Here is a 25,796-nt window from a genome sequence, read left to right as displayed (position 1 = left end):
CTACCCTTTTCTCACATCATCCAAAGTGACCACAATTCATGACAATGTAATGTATTATAAAGTCATAAGGAAACTGCTAAAGGCATGAAAACTGAAAGCAAGTAAAAATGAAATGACTGTAGCAAAGAATAGCACTGATAATGGTCCACAACTGAACTGAAGCATGGGATGGTCTACAGTAAGACTTGGAAAAAAAATATAAGTTTTTTCTTATTGAGTTCAATCCCAGCCTCCTAAGCTCTAGATAAATGAAACAACTTCAGAGACAAATTATTCTGTCTTGACCCATCAGCAAAAGAAAGACTTAATGAGAAAGACTGCAACATCAGATATCACAGAACCACAGAATCGTTTAATTTGGTAGAGACCCTTAAAGGTCATCTAGTTCAACTCCCCTGCAATAAACAGGGACATGTCTATTTCTGGAATGGAGGGAGCAGCACTCCACTAGTACTGACGCAAGGACAAGTAGCTGAGCACATCCTATGGGCAGTCTCTGCTTGATCGGTCAAGCTGTAGCTACAGTTCAAAGTCTACACAATCTCAAGCATCCAATGGAATGCTTCAATCCTTTGCTCATCATACCTATAGCTCAACAGCCACAATGCAACACTGACAGATCTGAAGCCTTCCAGAAGAATTTCCATTTCAATACTGAAGCTCTTCCAGGCTTCTCCTTCTGAGATGCTACCATTATGCCAAGCATGTCCCTTCCTTCTCCCCATTTCTCAGCTGCCTGTGTTCATCATAGAAAATTATTGGCTTGAATATACTGCCAATGTGATGCAATTTCATGTTCTTGAATACAGTGTTCTCTGGAGCACAATTACGGAAATTTAATCTCTTGAGAAACAGAGCAGATATCATTAACGGAATGAAATACAAATGATCTCTAAAACTTCCTGAAGAAAACCTCTGTTGAGTCTACAATAAGGTACGCAATTTACGGAATTGTTATCAGGAAACAATAGTGTTGTTTCATATCAACAAAATTAGGTCTTAAAAAAATTATGCACTTCAACAGCTAACGCTAAACACTTCCATTAAAACAAACAAACAAAGACCAACAACTTGGTTTTCCATGCAAGTCACGAGTTCAGTTTCTCCTCTTTCTTTTCTCCAGACACCTTCTGCAAGACACTGCTCTGTGATTTCTACACAGCTATAATAGTCAAAGCCAGAATACTGCAGCAAATCAGCAAGAAAGACTGATTCTCATGAGCAGGGACTCACCTTTGGGATATGACAGCTTTCAATTCTAGCCAAGAATGCAGGAATTTTGCTATCACGAGTCACTGAGATAATATGCTAAATTAGCTTATCTCCTGGGAGATTCACTCCCACCTGTTCAACAGCCCCAGGCCAAGCTCCTTCCTGCCCACTGTTGAATCCAGGTAGCACAGAGGTATGTCACAGCGCTCCTCAATTATTCTCCATGGATTTTATGCCACTGGGGTGCTGCAGTGGGGACTGTGACTATGCCAGTTAATGGCATCATAAATCAGAGCTCTCTTGTAATGCTTCTGGGGCTTGGTTTGCTTCTGAACACAAACTTAGAATGCAATATCTCAAACCCTTAAAACACAGAGGATTCACCATTGGCTCTTTTTGATCTAGCATATGCTGGAGATGCTACTAAAAAATGGAAGGGTAAAGTTCCTTCCCTATTTCAACAGATAAAAATCAGTTATAATATACACTTGAACCTACACCTGTACAGCCTGCTTACAAAGTGGAGAGATCCTACACTCTTTGGAGCTGATTTCACGTGATGTAAGGAGGCTTTAAATTCACAGATAATCGGGATTATCGCCACCTTCCAATAAAGCCTGAATTAACCATGATACTGGGCACCCAGATGTTGGACAGACATCAGATGAAAAAATCAGATCTGAAATGACCTAAGTCATGCCTCACTGGCTTCCTTTTGGATGAAGCTAAATGAGAAGGCGCTGCTCAATCAATAACTGACATCCACACTGGTCTAGAACTGGCTTGAAATAACTCCCCCTTGAAGATCTGTATAATACAAGCTTTCAGGCCTCAATAGCACTTCTCTCACCCTCACGGTTCCACACAACTTCCTAATGTAAGCATAAATGTATCTTTGAGTTTAATCTACTCTGGGAATGAAATGGACTTAGATCCCAACAGATGGAGCTATTTATGACCTTGAAAGAAGAGAACAGCACACACAGGGATGGACTCCCTTCGCTACCACAATTCCAGAATGACCTAAATTATAACTATCTATCTATGGAAAAAGCCTGCACAATGTGCACTTCTTGTCCTATTTGTGCAGGTTTTAGCATAGCATATTGGATACTTCAACTGTACTCACTATGCAACGTACTACAGGCTATTTCTGTGAAGTACAGAGTGGCAGGAGAACATTAGGAGCATGAAATATTCATCTCCCCGTCCTCTTATCCCTGAGCCTGGCCTAGGTTTTCCAAGGCAAATGTGTTCTCTCCCCATTTGAAAACACCAATCATTTGGATTTTCACCTGTTCTGTAAAGTTCAAAATTGATTATCTTAATGACAGTTAATAGCCAGAACTCTTCTATTGATCTGATGTTACTTCTCCGCAGAGCCCACCTCAATAACAGGCAGTCATTGAGCTATTTTGGCTCCTTACTTAATATCTGGCCTTCTGCACAGAGCTGCATGCAAACAATCATCAACAATGTAGTCTAGGACATGAGCATATTCTGGCGCAGGATATTGCTCCCTCCAAGTCTATGACAGTTCTGTGTAGGAAAAGAAATGGGAACAGTATTTTATTATGAGTGTTGTTAACCAATCATCCCTTGAATATGTTTTATAAAAGGTGAATACACCATTGAAAGAAGTCCAGCTAACAGTTCCCAAAACTGAGACCAAGATTCATCAGTCCTCTCCAGCATGATGCCAAGACTATTAGTGCCTTCAGGGTTTTCTAGGGACTTCAGAGCACTTGATAGAGCAGAAAGCCAAATGTAATCACTACACAATGCACTGCATCCATCTCCAACCATTTGAACAAGAAAACCTCAGCTGTGGCAAAGACATCAAAGCATACAGAGGTGGTTGTATCCAACTTACATCTTGAGCAGACAATCCCAGTATGACTGCAGGAGACCTGATTACACATCTTACAGGATGTTTTCTGCTCGTGATGCCCAAAAGACTTGAAGTTCAGCACCATGAAATTGAGAGGCACGGAGACAAATGATTAAAATTCCAGATAGTTTAACTGGCTTGCAGGTGGGCAGCGTTGCTTATCAAGAGGAAACTACAGAAATGCTTTAATCTAACAAAGGGAAAGCAAAGGATGTTTATTCCTTGGCTTCAGGCAGCTTAGACAGTGCACTGCTTATATCTGTATCCTAATCATCTTCTATCGCTATGTTTGCAAATCTCAGGGCAGAGCCTTCATTTCTGCACAAACGCATTGCTCCGAATTAAATGTTTAACTTATGCCCACAGCACTTCTGCAGATGTTCTTTAAACATTCCCCACCCTGTTCCTACAGCATCTTTTGCACCCAGTTAATTCTTGGGTTAACATGGTAAGGACACAACCAACGTGCTATTTGCCTGCTTCTGTATCCCAAGGATGTCACAGCGAGGGACACTGAAAAGGGATGGTCACAATCTCTCTATGACAGCAGCAGCTGCTTCTGAAGCCTCAGTCCTCTACAGACCAGCACTTTGTGTTCAGTTTTATCCCAGAGACATTTTTCAGTTTCTTGACCATTCTTATGCAAGAAAAGAACCTTGGCAATCCTTGAAATACAGAAGGCAATTTTCGGCTGGAAATAGTATTTGGATAGAGCCTTTTTTTAGTTATGAACTGTTTCAAATAGAATAAAGGTTTAGATCTGCACTTGGTGTTAGAAGATAAAAGTGCACAGAAATCAATGGACACAGATTAGATTCAACATCCCACTGTAAAAGCCATTTTACTAACAACATAGTTAGAAAGGGAAGAAAGATATATAGGAGCGAGCAAAGTGCAAAGTCGCTTGTAGACCCAAACATTAATATTCATCAATATCACTGATATTTATATATGCCTGATAGCTCTATTTCATGTTCATGATGGAGCAGAGCTGAGAGAGTATGTACTTTCAGACTATTAAGAATACCATATGGGCATAATTGCGACTCAATCACTTATAAAATGCATCCAGTCAACATTCTGCATAATATTAGAGACCCTTTCTGGGCATTTTAACTTCACAGAGGAAGCATGAAGCAGCAAAGCAGTGGCAAACCAGCATGAAAATGGCATTTGGCAGGTAACACCACTTGCATTAAAAGCTGTGCTCCTTTATAAACGGCGACCAACCTGTGCTCCTTGAGTTACCAAACATGACACTTCTACACGGTTTGCAGAAGCCCTCTTTGTTCAGCAAAGGCTGCTATGCACCCCATCCTCCCTGAAACACAGCCAGACTGACTGCAAGGAGCAGCACACAGAGATCAGTATTCCAGTAGCAGTGGGGCTCAGCAGAGGTAAGATCAGCTAGAGCCACTGTTTCTTCACTCTCTGTACCAAAGTTGTTTTCCCCTTGTTTCAACAGAGCCCTCAAGCCTGCCTTGGCCATTAGTGAAATGTCACCATGCCAATGGAGAATTTATGATGCTGCTTGTGCTGTGAGGGTGCCCTAGGAATTCCCACGCTTTTCCTTTTGTTATTTCCCTAAGAAGATCAGGTCCAAAAACCACATACATATATAACTGATGTGCGAGGCTCTTGGCCCACGAAGTCAGGAGGAACTATTTTAAGAATTAATTTGAGCCCCGAGAGATTAAATTATCCTCCTGTTTAAATTATCCTCCCGTGCTGTCCTAACCAAAGATGAGAGCAGAGAACTTTCAGTGTTTGGGGAAGGACGATGGGGAGACACGGATGCTCCGTGCTCTCACATGCAGTGTGGGGACACTGGGACTCCAATACACCTTTGCTGTCCCTTGTGTTACCACCTCAAACCGTATCTGCTATTTACAGCTGAGGATGTGTCACTTCTTTTTTCCCTGCTGTTTTTTTCTTGTTTTGACAGGGAAAGTTTAGACTTCATCCTGTCTGGGTTAAGTGCCATTAAATAGAAATGCTCACAAAAAATAATAATGCAACCCCAAACAAACAGGCATGGCAGAGGAAATTAAGTATTTAACTTGTGCACCCCTATAGAATCACAAAGGGCACCCAATATAAGCCAGAAAAAAGGACTAGTTCAGATACGGTGTAAGCACTGCAGTTTTCCATTAGATACATAGGAGCTGTACCTCCTCGTGGCCCTCCAGCACTGACAGCACATGCTGTACCCAGGAGCATCCCTCCAAGGTAACGCCAAAAATCCCTGCAAGTACTGCACAAAGTCAGGAGACAAACCCCACTTTTACACTGTTCCCTTTGCCTGCAGAGTGACCGTAACCCTCCTGCAGCAAGAAGGGGCCTCTATCCCAGCACTCTGCCCCACACATGCACGTAGGGACCGAGATACAAAGCCCTGCAGCCCGGTGGAAGAGGTACAGTCAGATAAAAATAGCACAGTTCACCTCCCATCCTGTCCTCCCCCCACCATCCTCCCCAGCCTCCACGCACACCGACAGCAGACCTTGAGCCCAAATGCACAGCACTTTCCTCCTGCCACTGACTGGTGACTCAGTTGCCAATGATGTTAGGAACGCACACCAACATAAAATCAAACTGAAAGATCACACAAGAAACACCGAGCTACACAACACGCATCTGTTTGAAACCAAGGAAAAGAAGCGTTACCTGATCCTGCTGCTGGGCTTGTTTCCCTGATGCATTTTGCTCCTTGGCTGTAGTCATGCTCACCTATTTGTGCCCACCGCAGTGGCAAACAGGATTTGAATGTGTGTGTGTGTGTGAGTGTGAGCTGGTCTGCGTGTGCTCAGACATACACGCGCACGCACACATACACACAAAGACTGGAGAGATGAGTAACTAGTCCATCACTGAGAAATCTCCCACCCCCGGTAAAATAAAAAACAAACGGATATATATATATATATTTAAAAATATATATGCAAAAATAAAAATTGAAAATAAAAATAAAAAAATCTCTAGCCTGGCTGGCTTCCCTCTTGAGCCTCTAAAATCAAAGCCAAGAGCAGAGAGAGAGAGAGAAGGATGCTGTGGGGGCTCCTTCAATTAGCAACAGCCTCTGCAATCGTCACAGAAACAATGATAACTGCTTGGCAACCGGAGACGGGCAGCCGGGAGGCAGAGTAGAGCTCCGCGATCCGCACCTCCCCACCGGCAGCCCCCGCCGCTGCGCATGCCCCGCCGCCCCCGCTCAATGTGCCGGTCCCGGTTGGGTCTGGAGGATGCTTCGGGAACGCGAGTTGCCACCGATGGGATGCTGAGAGCGGAGATGCTCTAAGCATCCACCCCCCCCTTCCACCCCGTCCCATCCCCCGGTCCTCTATGCGTCCCTAATGGGATGGGGTCACTTTGCACGACTCTTAGTGCCGCTGTCACCCGTGGGTGAGCTCTCTCCCCAGCGTAGCAGAGCTCTGCTCACAAACAGACCTTCCCAGCCCTCCCGCCTTGGCTGTCATACATAAGGTATTGTGCTCTGATGGCTTCTGCCCATGTTAAAACTTGGGGTGATGTGAAGGATGCTGTAAATGGGCCAAGGATTAATGCAGTCCCATGCTCATTTCCACATCAGGCATCCTGATGTTGCCACGGTGCTGCTTACCACCCCCACACACCCTTGTGCTGTAGGACAAAACTCAGTGTCCTCTCAGGAGTGATACTGGGATCTGTGCTGAGTCTGCAAATCACCAGCTAAAGAATATCAGGGTATTTATCCAGCAAGCGATTACGCTTCATTTGACCCATAATGTTACATTGCTGGTAATGCTACCAGGTTGCATTAACCATGAACTTCACTGGATGCAATCCATGGCTCTGCTGGATACCATCACTCCTTACACTCAGGGTGAATTTGATGCTCAGCTGAGCTTTGCTAGAGCTCAGCTTCCAGCCACCACAAAGTATTCCTTTGTTTCCACCATCACATAGAAACCACAACACAAAAAGCCTGCAATATTTAATTGTGCTGGTAGGAAACTGGACAACCTCACCTGGCCCCAGCTGCCAACCAGGTCCCATTCCTGCATCCAGGAACAGCTCATTAGAGGAGTGAATAGCACCTCTCCAGCAAGAAGCAGTAATTCACACTTAAATCTAACAGCTTGTGTCAAGCTCTTACTGGGTTCTCTTTAGTCCCGGTAGTTTTAGTCACAATATGTTTATAGTGAGGTTACTCCCACTCAGGTAGTTTTCCCCAGTCATATGAACAGAATTGCTTTCAAGGGCTGTACAAGTAGATCGGTTTGAGTTTTTCACTTGCCTTGGTCTGCTTTCCCACCTGCTGTGGGCAGCAAAGGAGTCTCCCTTCAGTTTTGCTGTCTTTCTTCCCAAGAGGAATTCAAACAAGACAAGGCTGGTTGGGTTTTGCACTTCCTCCCTGTATGTCCTGGAAATCTATGGATCTCATTGCATGAATCACTCTCTGTGTCCCTGGCCCTCAGTACTTACACTGGCAATTACTGAACTTAAACTACACTTACACTGAAAAGATGTATATCTCTTTGTGTCTGTTATCCTCTGTTAACCCTTGCACACCCTCTCCATACATATTGAATTCTTTTGCAGTCAGCAATATAAGACATGGTTTTTACTACTTCTGGAAATGGCCAGACCTACATTGTAGGTTTTTTTTTTCCTTATTGTTAAGCACATAGGAAGTTAACTGTGCTAATTAGTCCAGCAGTTAGCTATACAAATGCATATGGCTTAACCTCAATACATAGGTGCATTACGACTGAGTGTTCCCACTGCACGCCAGAGTATTTTGGCACAGTTATTCCAGTGTTACTGAAGCTCACTGGTCTCTCTACATGGCGATACCTCTCTGCCATCCCTGCCTGTACAGGGTTCTCATCCCTTTAGATGGCCACGAGTCATCTGCTGGGGTTGGCAGATTTCTCGCCCTGTAATAGGGAAAAATTAATCTTTCATAAGATTCAGCCCAGCAATAAAGTTGGTACCCTACCACAGCATGGAGGTCACACTGCATGGCCTCACTCTGCTGATGTGTGAGCAGATTATGCCATGCCTGTTAATGAAAGCTGGATATTAGGACAATTTCTTCTCGGAAAGAGTGGTGAGGTACTGGCACAGGCTGCCCAGGGAGGTGGTGCAGTCATCCTCTCTGGAGGTGTTCAAGAACCGTAGAGATGTGGCACTGAGGGACACTGTTAGTAGACATGGTGGGGATGGGATTGTGGTTGGACTGGATGACCTTGTAGTGGTCTTTTCCAGCTTTATTGATTCTGTGTTCCAAATGCCATCCACAGATACCCAAATGGCATCCCCATTCAACATCAGTCAGCTGCTCCAGTGCTGTGGAAGGACAAACATTTCCCTCCCACCAGAAGAGGAACCTTTGACAGATGGAATAACCAGTTCTCATTCTCCTGAGACCAGCAGGAACAGAAGTAAGTGCTAGGAATTCTTGGAGGCCATCTTTATCACCATCACTACCACAACCATTATGCCCTCTCATGCCTCTCCAAGACTGTTTCGAGCCTTGTACATTACAAATGGAACATAATGCTGCGTTGGTTCTTAAAGACAAACTGAACTGAACCTTTTAAAGTCGTTGCTATGAGCACCCATGCACTCTTGGTAGCTAAAACACAGTATGGATTGTGTCTGATCACCCATTACAGCAAAGTATGCTAGGGAAAGCAACAGTTTGTTATTTTTGCCCCAAAATGGTGCAGATCAGTTTACTTAGGCTGTCTTTGATCCACAGGTGGATGTTTCTGCTAACTGTGAATGCAGAGCAGCCCCTTTGCAGGAGCAGTGATAGGAGTTGATGCAGAGCGTTCTCAGCCTCTATGTGTTAGAGGGCAGATCCAAGAGCAGCCTGTGCTTGCAGGGAGCCCGCCAGCTGCACACATCAGTTGGAGAGAGTTGAGACTGAGCAAGGACATTAATAAGCTGGCAGTAGCAGCAGGTAGAGTTATTGGATGCAGAGCCCTTCTGCTTCTTTGAAACCTAGGGTTCTGGCTATATCACACCAGGTTATTAATCCCCCCTTCATTACAACATCAAGGAAGTCGAAGCCAGTGGGCAGAATGGGTAGAAATGAATCCTACTTGATTAACTACACTTTCCTACAGCCTGCTAATGTTCTCCCCTCTCCAGATGAAGACCAGGTCCTAGGCGAAGAACTACATATCTGAACTTCTTAGTGGAGCTAACCCATTAGTACCTGGGGTGCTGTAATGTGTTGCCTCCAGCAGAACACACCAGATGATCTGCCTTTGTACATTCAGTCCCTCTGAGCTCCACACTCAGCACAGACCACTTCCCATTGGTTTGCTTTCAGCTCAGGGAGGACACATGGCCCAAGAAAGTACTCTGACAGCCTGCAGCAATGTAAAAACATACTCCCAGGTAGGTTACAAAGGAAAAGAAGTCCTAAAAGCTATAGTTTTCAGGATACAGTGTTTTGGAGGTAGCAGATGTTAGTGCTACAACTCAGTAAGAGAGACAGACTGCCGGCAAAGACACCCACGGGGAGAAGGTGAGAGGAGCATGTAAAAATGTTGTAGGCATGGATTTTAATGTTCAGACATTTGAAAGGTGATGGATGTAGCTCGGATCAAAACAAATTCACAGAATACAAGGTGAGCTGTGCTCAGTAGAAAGCAGTGCTGCTTTCCAGTAGGGAGATAGAAGGATAGGGACCCGGCCTCCTGACAGTTCCTGCAATAACTGTCTGGAAAAAAAGGCCCATGGGATCCATGAAATCCAACTGTATCATGAGCTGCGTCCAAAGAAGCGTGGTCAGCTGGTTAAGTGACCCTCCCCTTTTCTTCTGCACTGTAAGACCTCACCTGGTCTGTACCCAGATGTGGAGTCCACAGTACATGAGAAACATGGACCTGTTGGAGCGAATCCAGAGGTGGGTCACAAAAATGATCCAAGGGATGGAACAATTCTCCTGCAAGAACAGGCTGAGAGCTGGGGTTTGGCAGCCTGGAGATACTCAAGGTCAGGCTGGATGGGGCTCTGAGCACCTGATGGAGCTGTAGGTGTCCCTGCTCGTTGCAGGGGAGTTGGACTTGATGAACTCTAAAGATCCCTTCCAAATTAAATGATTCTATGATTCTATCTCTTCTTAAGAGCATGGACAAGGAAATCCAATTAATCTCCAAGTCTTGATATGTTTGCAGCTACCTTATTCTCCCACTGCTCCAACTTTTCTAGAGGATGTCAAAGAGTGGGGAATGAGAGGGATGAGTCTGTGCAAGGCAAGCTGCCCGTAGCATTACTATGGTTCCGCAGATATGTCAAGCCACGCTGGTGACCAACTCACTATTTGCAGTCCGAGTGACAAAATATAACCAACCAGAAAAGCAATGGCATATCCCCTACAGATCATACTGGAGATCATAGTAAAACCAGAAGGGTTGCATGGTTAAAAAAACTGTTTAGGATTTCATGCTTTTAGAGACCATCTCAGAATCGTTAAGGTTGGAAAAGACCTGTAAGATCATCTAGTCCAACCATTAGCCTACTGACCACGTCCCTCAGAGCCACATCTCCACAGTTCTGGAACATCCCCAGGGATGGTGACTCTACCATCTCCCTGGGCAGCCTGTGCCACTGCATCCCCACTCCTGAAAAGAAATGTTTCCTAATATCCAACTTGAATCTTTTCTGCCACAGCTTAAAGCCATTCCCTCACATCCTCTCTAAAAAGCAGCAAGATATACTGACTGTTCATTCTGGAAGTCTCTGCTCTGTGTTTGTCTGAATAAGCTCTGGAGAGGGAGAATTTAATTCTGTTTTGAAAGCACAGTTTGTTGATGAGGATATGCATTAATTAACTTTATCTTGCACCAGCCTTGCTCTGCCGCCCCTCTCCTGTTGTCTCCAACATGTTTGTTGAACCAAGTGAGTCTTTATGTCCAGTTGAATCTTTAGAGGCTCCACTGAGTGGCTTAGGGAACCACTCAGATGGCTTCCAAGATTTCAAAGGTTTTCTGAGTGTGCTAGAGGCAATAACAGACTGTGAACATAGTCACAAATAAAAATTCATCACATTTCCATTGCCCGTTACCAAGATCGTTAAGAAAGCAATTGATGTAGTATTTTCCTTTAACAGATCAAAACCAGTTTATCTAGTCAGGGCCACCAATTAGGCACATCAATGAATATGGAGTGCACTTAGAAATGTTTCTACAAGCTTGAAAACTGGTTATCTGAGACACTCTTCCTCTATTGGCAGCAGAAGACACAGAGACAAGGGGCATGGCAAGAATGACTTATGGGTCTATGGAACAGTCCTGTAGTGTTGCCTCTTTCTGTGCATTAGAGAAGCTTCTCTAAGGTACATTTATTTTTCAACTTGGGCATGGAAGTGAGGTTTAAATTGGTTATAACAGGTTTATCTGCTCCACAGTTTCTGTTTCTTGCTGCTGCAGCAAGTTCCAGTATCTCTCAGTTCATGAGACAGTGCTAGGAGGCAAGCTGTGAAGAAGCCAGCTCACTTGTGTGCAGCTTAGAGCTATTTTGCATGGCACTTCCCTGCCTAAATTGGAGAGGATCACTGGGGAGCACGACCAGTGCCTCTGCCCTACTCACTTCTGTACTATGTCTCCTCTTTGCTTTGCTTATCCCAAAGATCAAGCGGGCGTACCGAGTGTCAGACTTTCCTACTTCAGTTTTTCAATAACATTATTTCTGATCATCTGTGGAGTTAGTTTTGAGCCGGCGCATCTATTTTAATACACCATCACAACTCCAAAGGCACATTATTAGCAGTGCCATAGCAGTTTGGCACTGGGTTACTGCTGCGAGGAGTACAGACAGTACTGCTGGCTTTTCCCTTCCCCTCTCCGTTCTTGCTGGTGTGACCTTGGCAGCTGTAACACAACAGATGCCTCTTCCTCGCTTGTTTATCTGTGCAGGGGACTTCTGAGGACCCAGCTTCTGTACCAGCTGTGAATCGTCTCCAAATTGGTTTTTCAGAGTTTTCCTCCTCACTGTCTGGCTTACTATTTTTGCTCCCCATGATCTCAGGGATTGATTTCCCATTTCCCCAGCTCCTTTATTTTTTGCATATAGGTGAGTCCCACCCTCATTGCTTCAGCACAGGTGCTTTCTGGCTGTTGATTTGGAAGGGGGTGGAAGAGTTTGTTTCTTTGCTCCCTATTAATATATTTATATATTACTTAATTTTCTCAAATAGCCACTGTCTATATTTCATAACTAAAACATTAAAGTCAGGAAACTGGTAGATGTGGCACTGAGGAACATCATCAATGGGCATGGTGGTGATGGGTTAATGGCTGAGCTAGATGATCCCAGTGGTCTTTTCCAACCTCAGTGACACAATGAAATGAAAAAGAGACCACTAGAGAAGAGAAAACAGAGGGGAAAAAAAACCTCCCCCAAGTTACCCACAAACAGACAATCCACATCTCCAAACGTATTATTCTATTTAGTAACCTACTGCTTGGAAAAGGGAGAGCCCTGTCTATATTTTTAGCTACAACAGCGATTTATAGGGTGTATAAATGATCTGCATATAAGATGATGACTGGTTTAAACGTAAATGTTGTGAAAGACATCTAATGTAAGCACATACAATTGCCTGAGAGATCCTTGTACATAAAAGCCACAGCTGGAGCAAGTGGCTTTTTAAACATTTGCTTTATGAAGCACAATTTTCTTTGCAATGGTTGTTATTTTTCATTTACTTTTCCAGCACTTTAAACAAAAAGAAGGAAAAAAAAAAACTTGAGCCTACAACATGATCTGTATTCTTTCTGTAATGGAATTCTGTAAAACACTGATGCTGTTAAGTAGATGGATGCATATAACGTACATTCATTTTACAAGTGTTGTATTTCATAGCTTCATAGAAAGGCTTTGGCTGGAAGGGACCTTAAAGATCACTGAGCTTCATTCCCCTACTGTGGACTGGTTGCCACCCACCAGATCAGAGTCTGGGGCCCTACACAAATCAGTGCTGATCATCTCTAGGCGTGGGGCATCCACAGCTTCTCTGGGCAGCAGTGCCAGGGTCTTGCTGCTCCTTTGGTAAAGATTTTTTTCCTAACATCTAACCTAAACAACCCTGCTTTTACTGTAAAGCCAGTCCCCCTTGTCCTATTGCTATGAGACTGTGTAAAAAGTCATTCCCCCTCCTGCTTACTAGCTCCCTCCAAGTATTGGAAGGCCACAATGAGGTCTCCCCAGGACCTTCTCCAAGCTAAACAAGCCCAGCTCCCAACCTATCTCCATAGGAGAGGTGCTCCAGCCCTCTGAACATTCCTATGGCCCTCCTCTTGACCTGCTCCAACAGCTCATGGTAGCATTCCACAGATGTTCCTGAACAGCATCAAGAGGGTTAAAGACACAAGATGTGGCACTTGCAGTAGTATTTTCACTTGGGTGTGTATCTGCTCCCTCTCGGAAATGCTCACTGTAGCTGGATGGCTTCCAGTGCCCTCATTTGCTGGTGGGAACTGTGATGGCTACAAGCATTTATACACTGCCCTGATTGTATTTCATGTGCTTATAGATTTATTGGGCTAGAGCTAGAAAAAAGCAATGCAGGAATGCACGTTTTAAAGATATATATTTCTTAAGAAGCCATGCAAGTATGAAATCTGAGCTTGGCAGTGAGAAAGTATCACAGCCAAGACCCTATACCTGTCACAAATAATTAATGCACATCTCCTTTGCATAACTCACAGATCTCTGTAATTACACATATATATGTCCCCCATATTTATTTAAATATGAATCAGACATATTGCCTTTGCAAGTGGCACAAGCAAGTACCTAAATATGCTGCAGTACAATAACAATGCCAAAAAAAGATACAAAAACTGAGTTCACTCTAGCTTAAAGGCATCAGCAAAGTCTTCTATTAATCCAACCTATTGCCTAGTTGCAAGAGATGCAAAAGGAATTAAAAACCTGTTGCCTAAATATCAGTGGTAGTAAGCAATAGCAAGTCATAGAATCATAAAGGTTAGAAAAGGCCACTGAGATCATCAAGCCCAACCATTGACCCATCATCACATCATGTGCTTGGCTCTGTACAGACATTGCTACAACCAGTATCTTATGGAAAGCTCTGGGTCTGCATTTAGCTCTACCTGCAAAATATTCACAATTGTGATTGAATGAGGAGAGCCTATGAAGTCTCACTGCCAGATAGGAACTCATACTGCAAAAGAGAAGATGCAACACCCATCACTGCACGCTCTGTAGAGCAGATCAGACTTTTTAAATAAGATGAGGACAGATTTGATCATACCTGAGAACACTACTGGCACTTTATTGCAAATATTACCCAAAGACTGTCTTTTGGGTGCATTTTCTAGGGATAATAAGGCAGTTTAAGGCCTGTATTTATTCACTGAATCAGCAGTCTTTCCATTTCTCTTGTTCTCCTCCACAGATCAAGACTTCTGTTGCTGTAGGAAGTGGCTGCTGAAAAGGACATTTCAGACTTACACTTAAAGAGCCCAGAATAGTGGAAATAGAAGTTGGCCAGTGGAAAAAAAATCAATTCCATCTGCCTTATAAAGTAATCCAAAGCACTGAATTGCTGGGTTAACCAGCAATTTCACCTCATGTTGTAGTTTGGTGATATCAGAACAAGTAACAGCTTCTCCGAAAGGAGAAATATGAGAAGAAAGCATAATAGATTGATGGGAAAAGTACACACATTCATGTTTGCCAGTAAATCTGAGCTGCAGGAAAGGGAGGTGATTGTAAAAAGCTTTAATGGACAGGATGCCTCAGTAATACTTTGCCTGATTGCTCTGGCCCTTTCAGTAGTCAAAGAAAAGTCAAGCTAATAGGAAAATCCTAACCAAGCTATTAATTGTGTCCAGAAGTGAAGTCAAGAGGCAACCATTCCAAAACAAATTAATCTACTTTCAGCAGAGCTTATTCCCTATATAGATGCCAGGAACAAGGCTGTATGTGACTGAAAATTACACCAGTAGCAATGTAGTCAGTTATGGTCTAGAAAGAAAGCTTTAATTCAATATTCTCTTGAAACTGATTTCACTTCAGTTGTATCAACAGCAGAACAACATGGTCATAGTGCAGTAGTTACCTTTTTGACATGAGACTGCTGGCTTACCCTTGTGGTAATGATAGAAATAAACTCTGCACTATAATTTTCTCATCACAGCCATAATTTTTAGCAACGCTATTACAGTATTCCAAGTAGTTAATGTTAAATCTACCTTTTTAGAGATTTAATTTTATCCCTATTAAGAGTACGCCTTGTTAAACTTAACAGAAATGGAGACAAACACAGATGGTAGAATATATCCTGAAACACAAAGGCTTTTTGCTGAAAGAGCCTATCCTAGCTACCAGAACCCTTCCTCGCTGTGACTTTCCTTCCACGAGGAAGGGACAATTGATTTACCTGGGAGGAAGCTTTTTTCAAGAAACAAAGATTGTAAGTATGTTCATCTGATTTTACACTGTAAATGAGGCTTAAATGTCTGTAATCAAAGACACTTCATTAGTTTAAAAGACTGGTACAACTTCCATCCTGGCACAGACCTATGCATCTTCTTCTGCCAGGCACTAAAGCTCCTTGACATTACCCTGCTTCCGTAAAGTGGATGTAAGTGGCACTGTAAGTGGCTGAAAGTGCAAGGCACATCAATTTTAAAACCTCCTTCCACAGTCAGAGAAGTGCAATGCAGGCAATATAAATGAAAATCCATTCTTGTGAGCTGAAACTGAACTGGAAAACATCTATTCATGAAATAATCCCATGACACATGGACATACAATCAATATAGTCAGCATTCTGGGAATTCATTGGAATGACATTGTAAGAAAAATAATCTCTTCTTTATGTGTGTATATGTATTTATTTATTTATCACATGTTTGTATTTCAGCAGCCTCTAGGAGCTGAACAACCCAAGGTTCTCCCTTGCTTTGGGCTGGAGATGCTTCCCACAAAATGTACCTTGCTGAAAATAATTTACAGTCTCAATAAGAATATTCTGCCTGCCATCCGCCCAGCACGTGGCTCTTTATTCCTCAACAGCATCTTTGCAATTATTGAGGTTTTCTGGCTAAAGTTTGACTCACCTTCCACTGAACCTCACTGTGTATCTACCTATGGTTCTGGCCACTAATAGCCTTACTGGGCCAAGGTCCTGTCGTTTACCCTTGTCTGTATCTGACCACGCAGCTCAGCATTATAAAAACGTACAGCTGTAGTTTGCATAAAGAATCAGAGCACAGTGTAAAACAAGAGTTTTATTCCTTTTGAGCAATCCGCATCTGAACTGCCATTAATGAATGAGAATCCTGATCCATCCACAGTGGGACATCATGGCATATTTACAGTCCAGAATCCATTACAGCTAATACTGCACTATTTACACTCATCTTCCATAAATCTAATATTGTTGTGATGGCTATTCCATTTAGCGTACTCTAGGAATGCTTTGCAAGCCAGTATCAATTATGTTTGGAAATAAACTGATGCTTTGGGTTAAACAAAATGAAAACATTCTTCCTCTGAGAGATGCGGTACTTTGTATCTGCAGCTATTTCAAGTGAATCTTATGTTTTATTCAATTAAGTACCACTGAAGACGACAATGATTCAGAAAATATTAAATGAAAGTATTGATTCTGCACTAATAAAGTTGAATGAGCAAGGGACTGCTACCAATAACATGATCACGATGCATCAAACTTGCCTACAACTTCAAAATAGTTCCTTAATTTTGCAGTAGTTCTTTAAAGATATTTTCAACTCACAGAAGATATTTTTCCTTATATCCAACACGAATCTCCCCTGGTGCAGCTTAAGGCTGTTTCTTCTCATCTATTGCTGTTAGCTGGGAGCAGAGACCAACCACCACCTCAACACAACCTCCTCTCAGGCAGTTGTAGAGAGCATTGAGGTTTCCCCTGAGCCTCCTCTTCTCCAGACTGAACCATCCCAGCTCCCTCAGCTGTTCTCCATCAGACTTGTGCTCCAGACTCCTCATAGCTCTGTTGCCCTTCTCTGGACACACATCTTTCATTCAACCCACATCACAGCTCTTAAAAACGCCACTTTTCCCTTACAGATTTGGAGTCTTTCCAGCATCATACTTTATAATTACGTTGATTATTAGCATCAATTTCCATTTCACTCTTCACCTCAGAGGAACAACAAATGTCTGCCAGTATTTACAAGGTATTCAAGCAACAATTAATTTACCCACTGTGGAAACATATACAGTGTTTGGATGAGGTAGGGCAGCTCCTCCCAGACCACATCATCCCCTAATGACAAGTGAGCCATCAGCTAAAGCATAGCACCAGTCAGTCTTTTCCAGGATTATCTTGAACTATTGACCCTTCACTCAGGTCCAAAATACTTTTGCAAACCTAAGAGTGAAAACATCCATAACAAAAAGGATAGGCCCTTACGTGCATGTTTGGACAGGTTGTTAGAAGATATAACTCCTCCAGATGGGTGAAGGAAAGGAGAGAATAAAGCTATGACTCCATCCTCATACAGTAATAGCACACCCAGTGTTCAGGGCAGCAAGATCCTAAACTTTTAAGAAACACTCCAATAACATCCAAGGTAGCACACAGGCAATGGAGCCTCCATACACCTGGAAGACCTTTCACCCCGTATCAGAGACCCAACCAGACACCTCTGTCTCACCGCTCATCTTCCCTTGCATTTGTCTTAGCAACAATCTTAAGGAAATAATAATGAATTCCCAAACCTCCTCCCACAGTGAGCCATAAACCATCAGTTTCTGTCCTTCTTGAAGCAAGGGAAAAACCTGACTATGTTAACCAAAACCTCAGGACCCAGAAGAGAAATAAAGAGTCCAGAAAATATATTCCTTTAAAATATATATATATAGTCTGTACATTTTTATTTTTATTTTTTTTTAACTTTTCTTTTTGCACGGATTATTACTTCTTGAACATTCAGGTCTGACAGTACAGCAACTCATCCACCCAGACATTTAGCCAACTTGGCAATACTTAGCTGTAATGACTTCAAAGCCTGAGGAAGCATGGAAACATTTCATGCATCAGATCTATTTAAGAACATATACAAAGCACTGCTCACAAGCCGTAACAGAAACAATATTGTTCCAGCAATAAAACCATGGAATGGGAAAAAAAAATCACAGATATATTACCCACTTTAAAATCTCATATTAAAAATAAAACACAGCAAAAATTGAACAAGATTTTGGTCATGCAGCTTTCATTGGAGAAACTGTAAAGAAAAACAATACAATATCCATTTAACAGAGGATAATGAAATTATTCATTTTCTCCCTCCACTTGAAGAAGCCCCTGGCCAAAAATAAAATCGAGCTGCTTTTCAACATGTAAAATTGTTGTGGGCTCTTTTTACCTCTTCTTACATCCTTATTTTTTTCTATCGTTACCCATGATCCAGTAGCACTAACTGATTTGGCTGCATTCATCTGACAAATAGGAAACTAAGATTGCCTAACAGGGATCCTGCACGTGCAGCCATTTTACTGGTGAAGGCAGTTCTGAATGAAGGATGTCTTTACCAAAAGGCAAGATAAAAACACAGAACGCATTGCATTGCATCAGGATGAACAGAGCACAGCTTATAGTAATGACAGCCTGAATCAGCCACAGAGTAAATGTTCACCAACCAGCTTCAAAGCACACACTTCCTAATGCTAAGAGACATTAATACTTTTGCAACAATTTACTATTATTATTATTTTTAAAGTACTCCTAATATTACCATGATTACAGTGAATGCTTTTTGTTCATGTAAACACAGCAGTATGGACTATACCTGACCAGAAAGTACAAGAGGGTGAATTAATGTTCAGAAAGCATAAGAAAACAGGAAGGATGCTTTGCTTTTGTCTTCATACTAATACTTAACATTTGACTTAAACTGTAGAGTTTGAGTATCCTTCTTTAAATGTGCTACGGCTATTCAGAGCAATAGCAATATGCTTGGTTTTGATGCAAGTTTTCAGATTCTTCCCAAGAATGGCTCTAGGAGTGATAACAACGTCATGGTGTTTGATTGGAACTCAAACAAACACTGGGAATGTGAGGAGGGTGCAGAGAAGTGGGGATTGGATTCTTGGCAGGAAACTGGGCTCCATGGGCTAGATCTGACCCAGAGGCTGACACCTGAGGAGTCCCATGTCTTGCTCTGATGTTCTCTCTGTGGTCTCATTACAAAAATAACACCAGTAGTTACAGATTTCTCTGTGTTAGAATCATTCAAGCCTCAGAATATACTCATCTAGCATCTCTAAGCACAGCTCTGAATGCAGCGTTCCCAAAGCTGCAGTGCTTACTTATATAATTATATTTATATAATTACATTATAATTACCCTCTGTATTATCCTCTATCCCATTTTTCATTCATTTCAACATCTTGTTTGCATTTTGTTAATTCCCTTTTATCCGAATCCTGCTAAGCTCCTGGCCTCACTGATCTATTGTGGTGATGCAGTGCCAGAGGTGCACTGTCATCCAGCCAATTACTGTTGTCCATTATCAACTAATTTCCATTGTCTATCAAAAAAACCCAAGGTCACTCTCTTCCTCTGCAGCTTTGGGCTGATCACCCCAAAGAGTATGCCACTGATAATTACTAGTTAAATACTAAAACAGACGAATTGCAAACACATTAGCAGCACTTCAGCTATGAGGATTACACGGGAGGAGGAGATTATCACAAATGCAGATCCCTGAAGGCTGAGCACTTGCAATTCCTATTTGCATGTCTGGAGAGTGAGTGCAAGAGGGTTGCTTTGACACAGTAGAGTAACAACACAAAAAATTGCAATGGAGGCATGCATGCAAAGCAGGCTTCCTTTGCACAATAAAACAGATCCTACATTGTCATGGTCTTAGTTCCAAAAGCAGGGTTGAAGCAACACCTCTAACAGTTAGAAAGAAAAGGAAACAAGCAGAATCACATCTAGGACAGGACAGGCTGCTGCACATTGCTGTTGTTTCATCTCCAAATGAGCATGGGAGCCCTCCTTTGGGAAGGAGATCAGCACTGAGAGAAACTGGAACTACTACATCTTATTCTTCAACTTCTGCTCAATATTCTGTCATATCATGTCCAGTACTGCTTGAAACAATGTGGTTTGCCATCCTTACTTCTTATGAGACCAATAATTGACACAGACACAGCTGAGCTCCTTGAATATGGTGTCTCAAAGGCAACTTCTGCCAATGGAAGACATAATATTTTGCACAGATTAAAGCTTATAATGCATTGTGTTGAAATATTCTTCGCAGTCCTATCCCTTACAAAACCTGACCTGCAACATGAAGCACATAATGGACAAGATTATTCCCCTTTACCTCTACAATATTTTTAAGTCCAATACTCAAAACAAGGCATACATTGCATAAGGATTTGTAAGAGCCCACCAAATGCTGGTAGATACTTACTCTTAGTTTACTTTTATCTCCTGGCAACGTTACTGATGCTGTTTATTCTTCCTAGCTATTTTTTGATCATTTTCATGTGATAATGTGTGTTTATTAAGTAGATCAATATTTTGCACACTATGCTTTCAGGAAACCCAGATAAATTATAGACTTTGCTTGACATTTGTCTCCCAGTGCAATAACATGTCTCAGAAACTCAAGTAAATTTACAAGCTAAGAATTCCCTTTTCCTGAGTCCAAGCAAACAATCTTCTGGCAGAAGATTGCTGGCAGAAACAAAACATATTTCTTCCTTATCAGTTATATTGTTGTCAATGAATTGCATTAACACTGAATCCTTTTCTCAAGCATTGCTTGTACACAGAAACTGCATTAGTCCCTCTTTCTCTGGTCCTCTTGAACCACTCCATCCTTGGAGATGGATCAGGAAACCTCTGCCAAAGCTTTCATCTCCACTTGTTGCTTCTATCTGAGCACTGAGATGAAACTCGTTTGGACCCGGTTCATTGTCAACTTCTAACAACTCCTAATTGCCAAACTATCTGCTCTGGCATAATGATAAAACATTTTAGCATTCTGTACTACCCCTGGGAAAACATATTCCTAGTCTCTGATGTGACCTTCAGCTTTTTCTCTTAATACCAATGGCAAAGACCTCATGCAGCTCTTTGCGATGACAGCCTCATCTATCATACCTTACTCGTGCCTCTTAACGCCTACTTCACCTCTGCCTTGCTATGCTGTTTCTGTGATACTTAAGGACATTGTTCCTGTTTATCTGTGTTCCAGTTACTGGTTGCCTAGCCCAGCTTAAGTTTTGTACACCATTTTCTTATCTCAAAGATTTATTTATTTTTTTATGCTTTTTTTCCCCCTCACAACAAAGCCATGACAAACTGCATTGGATAAAAGACCTGAACACTTTTTAAAAGGAAAGCAATAATCACAGATTCCCTCACTCTCTTTATACATATAAAAGCACACATTCATTGAAGAAAATGTTTTTGAATATATTGCTGTTTACATAGGTAACTTTAATTATTCAGGCCTCCAGCACATTGGGATGCTCATAAAGGGGATGAGAGGAAATGATCTGAAATAAAAACCTGTGAGTCTTTACATCCAAATCTCTGAGCAGATGACGTGTCTGATCGCTGTACTTGTCTGTTTCCAGAAGGGACTGAAAGGCTGACATGCAGGAGGGAACCTGCTCTCAACAGACTCATAAGGCCAAGTTGTCATTTATGTCAAGCTTCCTTCTGCGCTATTCTTGTCAGAGTGATATGAGGGGGAGCTAAAATAAATGAAAATAAGGATGATGATGACACCTCTTATCTCCTGGGCCATCTTTCCAACAATTCAGCTTTTCCCTGGTGTATATTTCCCATATACTGTGTAGACCTCTCTAAGCCCCAGGCTATACTATCCATCACAAGGGATCAACTCAAATGCTCAATTGATGGCTCCATTTTCCCCATTCTTAACTGAAGTTTTTAATAATTTTGCCCTTTTTTTTCTCAGTTGAAACCTGTATCTGTATGCAGCTCCATCCCTTGGGTTAAGCAGCACATCCAACCAAGCTCTTTGAATCCTGTCTCACTAAGCAGTTCCCCCTTCATCTCCTATACTCAAATATTAAAGCATGCAGGTCATCAGCAACCAACAGAGAGGAGAAATTGCCATGTCCCACTTGTGTTTAATGTCTTCCTGAAGAGCCCAGAGTAGTGCTCTACTTTCAGGGACCAATATTCCACTGAAAACCTGTTTTCCTTATAACTGGCTTCTGACTGTCTTTTTTCATCAGATTTTTATAAGCATATCCTTTTCCTCTACTTCACTCAAATGTATTAATGTGTAATATTCAGAGATTAAATTAACTCCATTATTTGTGACTGTTCATCACCTCCATGTCTCTCTGTATTCTTTGCTTTCCTGCCTGTTACTCACAATTCCTCCCTTTATAGCTTCACACACAAATTCATTAACAGACTGTTTACTGCCTCATCAGAATCATTAGACAAAGATGCTAAATGAGACCTGACCTAACACAGACAGCTGCAATGAACAATTCCTTATAAGAAGTCTTCACCATTTATCAAAAGCTTCACGCTAACTTTCAGTGCTCTCTGAACTGTTTTTACACTGAGGCAGTTTCTACAAGATTACAAATTTAGGCTTGTATTATTTCATAGAAATATAGAATCATAGAATGGCTTGGGGTTGGAAGAGACCTCAAAGATCATTCAACTCCAACCCTCCTGCCTTGGGCTCTCATTTTTACCCTGAAACAAGTCGGCGAAGGAGGTCCATACCACAAACTAAAGAGCTCTTCACGACATTAGACTGATCTCTGCAGATGCTCTCTCCAAATCAATAGGAAAAACTCAATACATCTGTGGAGTTAGCAGGGACATTCACTACCACCAGCCATCCTCAGATTCTCTCTGGAACCGGGGAGGTCATGTGTAGGGTACACAGCCTCGGGTGTGAGTCAATTGGAGGGAGTCCAGGCAAGGCTCACAGATTTCCAAAAATACATCATATCTGAGGGAAAAAAAAGAAAGAACTTGGATTGTCTAATTTATTGAGGCAGAGAAGATGTAACCTCTCTCAGGAACTGCATGGGTATAATTAAACTTCGCCTTCGGACAAAAGAATGAACTAGATGACCTTTGGAGATACTTTCCATTCTTGTTTTCTCTGAAGCTTTGATTGCATAGGTTGCCTGCCAAACGTCCCTTACAGAAAGCTGCCTCTACAACCAAAAGCTCTGCAGCCCTAAGCTTTGGATTTCAGACCCAAAATGTGTCTGCCTTGGGCTTGTGCCGCTCCTTGGACCCTCTTGCCCAGGCAGAGGATGCAGTTATCACACTGCAAGCCAGACCCCACAGACTCTTCCTCGCCACATTCCCAGTGTGCTGATTAAGAAATATCTACCACGCTGCATCTATCTCCATCTCAAAAACAGTATTTTTTTTTTAAAGTTCTATTGGATTTCTGAATTTGCAGCGTTTATTTACAAATAAAAATGCTTTAACTATAATACATCTGGTTTCTTTCACAGGCCCATGAGCCTCAGATTAAATATGCTGCTTAATTACTATGCACTTAGATAACATGTTTCTTTGCTCTTCTTGGAGCAAATGCTTTTGTTTGGGATCTCTGCTGCTCCTTCCATCTCCTCTCCTTCTTTTTCCTCACATACAGCCCTGCTTGCATAGGCTGCATACAGCCATACAGATCTTATTTGGAAACAGTTGTCAGCTTAGGTATTTGGGAGTATTTGGTTTTAATCAGACACCATGTAACTCAATGTAGCTCTTCTATTTGATCACTCTCATCCAAAGAGTGAAAATACCAATGTTTGCTTTAGAGATTTCTTCTCAAGAGCAAGTTGTACTATCCAGCCTAGGGAAGAGATGTACCTCTCGGTGAAACAAGCACACAGAAGCTTTTATTTGATCACAGAGATTCATGTAATCCCCTCCCTTTATTACTCTGCTCCTTTATCTACAAATCATTCTCTTCGCATCCACCAGCTACAGCCTTTCATCATCTCCTCACAGCTCTCTTCCTGCCATGGCTCTCTGCTGAACCTTATCCCCAAGCATCCTCAGGCCACCTCATCCTTCCAGTCCACTTTTTCCCCAGCAGTTCAGCTCCTACCCACCTGGAGAGCCCATTACTTCCTCCACTTTCTACCCCTGGAAAGACACCAAGGATGTGAGCTTGCTACACAAACAAAACTCCTGACACACTGTGCTGGCTGGTAATGATGGTACAGCTGCCTGCCACCACCAAAAGACAGAGGAGCATATAAGCACAAACTAATAGAGAAATGTATTTTGCTGCTTCCTTTCCCACCTGCAATGAGTGGGAGTCAGAGGGGCATCAGTAAAGGAGACTGGATCTGCAATTGCCATTGCAATGTCAATTGTCATCCTGACTGTCACTGCTCCCCTATGCAAAAGCAGAGTTTGAATAGCGCTGCCATCCACACTCTCCATCCACTATGATGCTGAGGTCAACAGAGAGCAGATTCCGGGCTCTCCGAAGTCAGGTTGGGCACTGCCTGACTGTGCTTCCTGTAAATGCTTAACCCCCTGCCAGAACCCACCAACATAAAAATCACCTTTAGTATCCAAAGGAACACTATGATCACTATGAAGATATTGGCAGCTGGCCTTGCCCCTGACTATATCTATATCACACATAAATAACATCTTTTGTAGTTGTTGTCTGGTTCTTACTAAAGACTGCTTGTAAATCTACCTAAAACAATCTCTCTAAGAAGCAAAATGTGCCATCTGTATGTATTTCTACATGGCTGCAAACCTGGCTTTCCTGCCCACCAGGTAGCGCTTGGATGAAATACTGCGAGCAATGGATTGAGCAATCAGGCAGCAAAATGAGGAGGCAGAGAATGGATTATCCAGTTCTCATTGTTCAGTACCCAAAACCTATTTACTGGATTTTATTTTTTCCCCAGTAAAAATACTCCGCTCTGTAAATCTCTGGAAGTTAAAGGAAATGAAACAAATAAAAGAACAAAACAAAGCCTTGAATATAGTGTGGCAATATCTGAGGTGAGATCAATTTGCAAAGCCTTTCAGAAATGAAGAATAGGATTATAATGGATTATTCTGCTACAAGCTCTTGATGTTTTGTGTAAAAGCTCTATTTTTTTTTCAGAGGAGATACTTAATGCCAGCCGCTGACAATCTGTAAAACACAGTTCTTATAGGCTCCATGTGCAGCCTTGGAGGTGTGAGTAAAATTGCATGCAGAGGATAGACACACATGCAGCAGCAGTAGAATTCCTAATAGAAGAAACAGTTAAAGTCTTTCCATTCTGACACTTAAACACTATAAATCCCAAGTGAAATCTTACTTTAGCGGTTATGAAACTTGTTTAATATCCAAACCAAAGAAAGAGGATTATAAAGTAGAGGGAAAAAAAGTAAATGTTGCCATATCATTGAAGTATCAATCATGTCCAACAGTGGACTACAGATAGAAATATTCAACCCTGTAATTCCTGGAAAATATCATTAGCCCTTGAAAAACTTCACTACTCCATCCACCTATCCAATATCTTTGCTTAGAGTGACCACCTAAGAGCATCAGACTTGCCAGCTGCACTGAAAGATACACCCGCATCCGGAAACACAAACAGGGAAAGAACAGTACAGACGTTTCTGCATTAATGGGAGAAATCTCTTTTCTCCACCAGGAACTGGCCATTG

At 42.2% G+C, this 25,796-nt stretch overlaps 1 protein-coding gene and 1 long non-coding RNA gene across 6 annotated transcripts in view; one reads left to right on the top strand and one right to left on the bottom strand.

The window, feature by feature from the left end:
- The window catches only part of DPP6 (dipeptidyl peptidase like 6), a 445,939-nt gene that overhangs the window by 200,692 nt on the left and 219,451 nt on the right, over positions 1–25,796 (bottom strand). The window contains exon 1 of one of the 5 annotated variants that reach the window (XM_015852843.2): positions 5,771–6,250. The exons of the other annotated variants lie outside the window; for them this stretch is intronic. Coding sequence (XP_015708329.1) covers positions 5,771–5,827 — 57 coding nt within the window. The 5' untranslated portion in view covers positions 5,828–6,250. Of the gene's footprint in view, positions 1–5,770; positions 6,251–25,796 lie in introns of those variants that run through there. 5 annotated transcript variants of the gene reach the window in all.
- LOC107308758 lies at positions 6,465–14,672 on the top strand. Its single transcript, XR_001552898.2, has 3 exons — positions 6,465–6,586; positions 8,389–8,529; positions 14,526–14,672. It is a non-coding gene; the product is annotated as an uncharacterized LOC107308758 (long non-coding RNA).

Source organism: Coturnix japonica, chromosome 2 (assembly GCF_001577835.2).
Source record: "Coturnix japonica isolate 7356 chromosome 2, Coturnix japonica 2.1, whole genome shotgun sequence".
Classification (NCBI taxonomy): Eukaryota; Metazoa; Chordata; class Aves; order Galliformes; family Phasianidae; genus Coturnix; species Coturnix japonica.
Note: the sequence above shows the minus strand (reverse complement) of the source record. Positions and strands in the feature narration are given on the sequence as shown.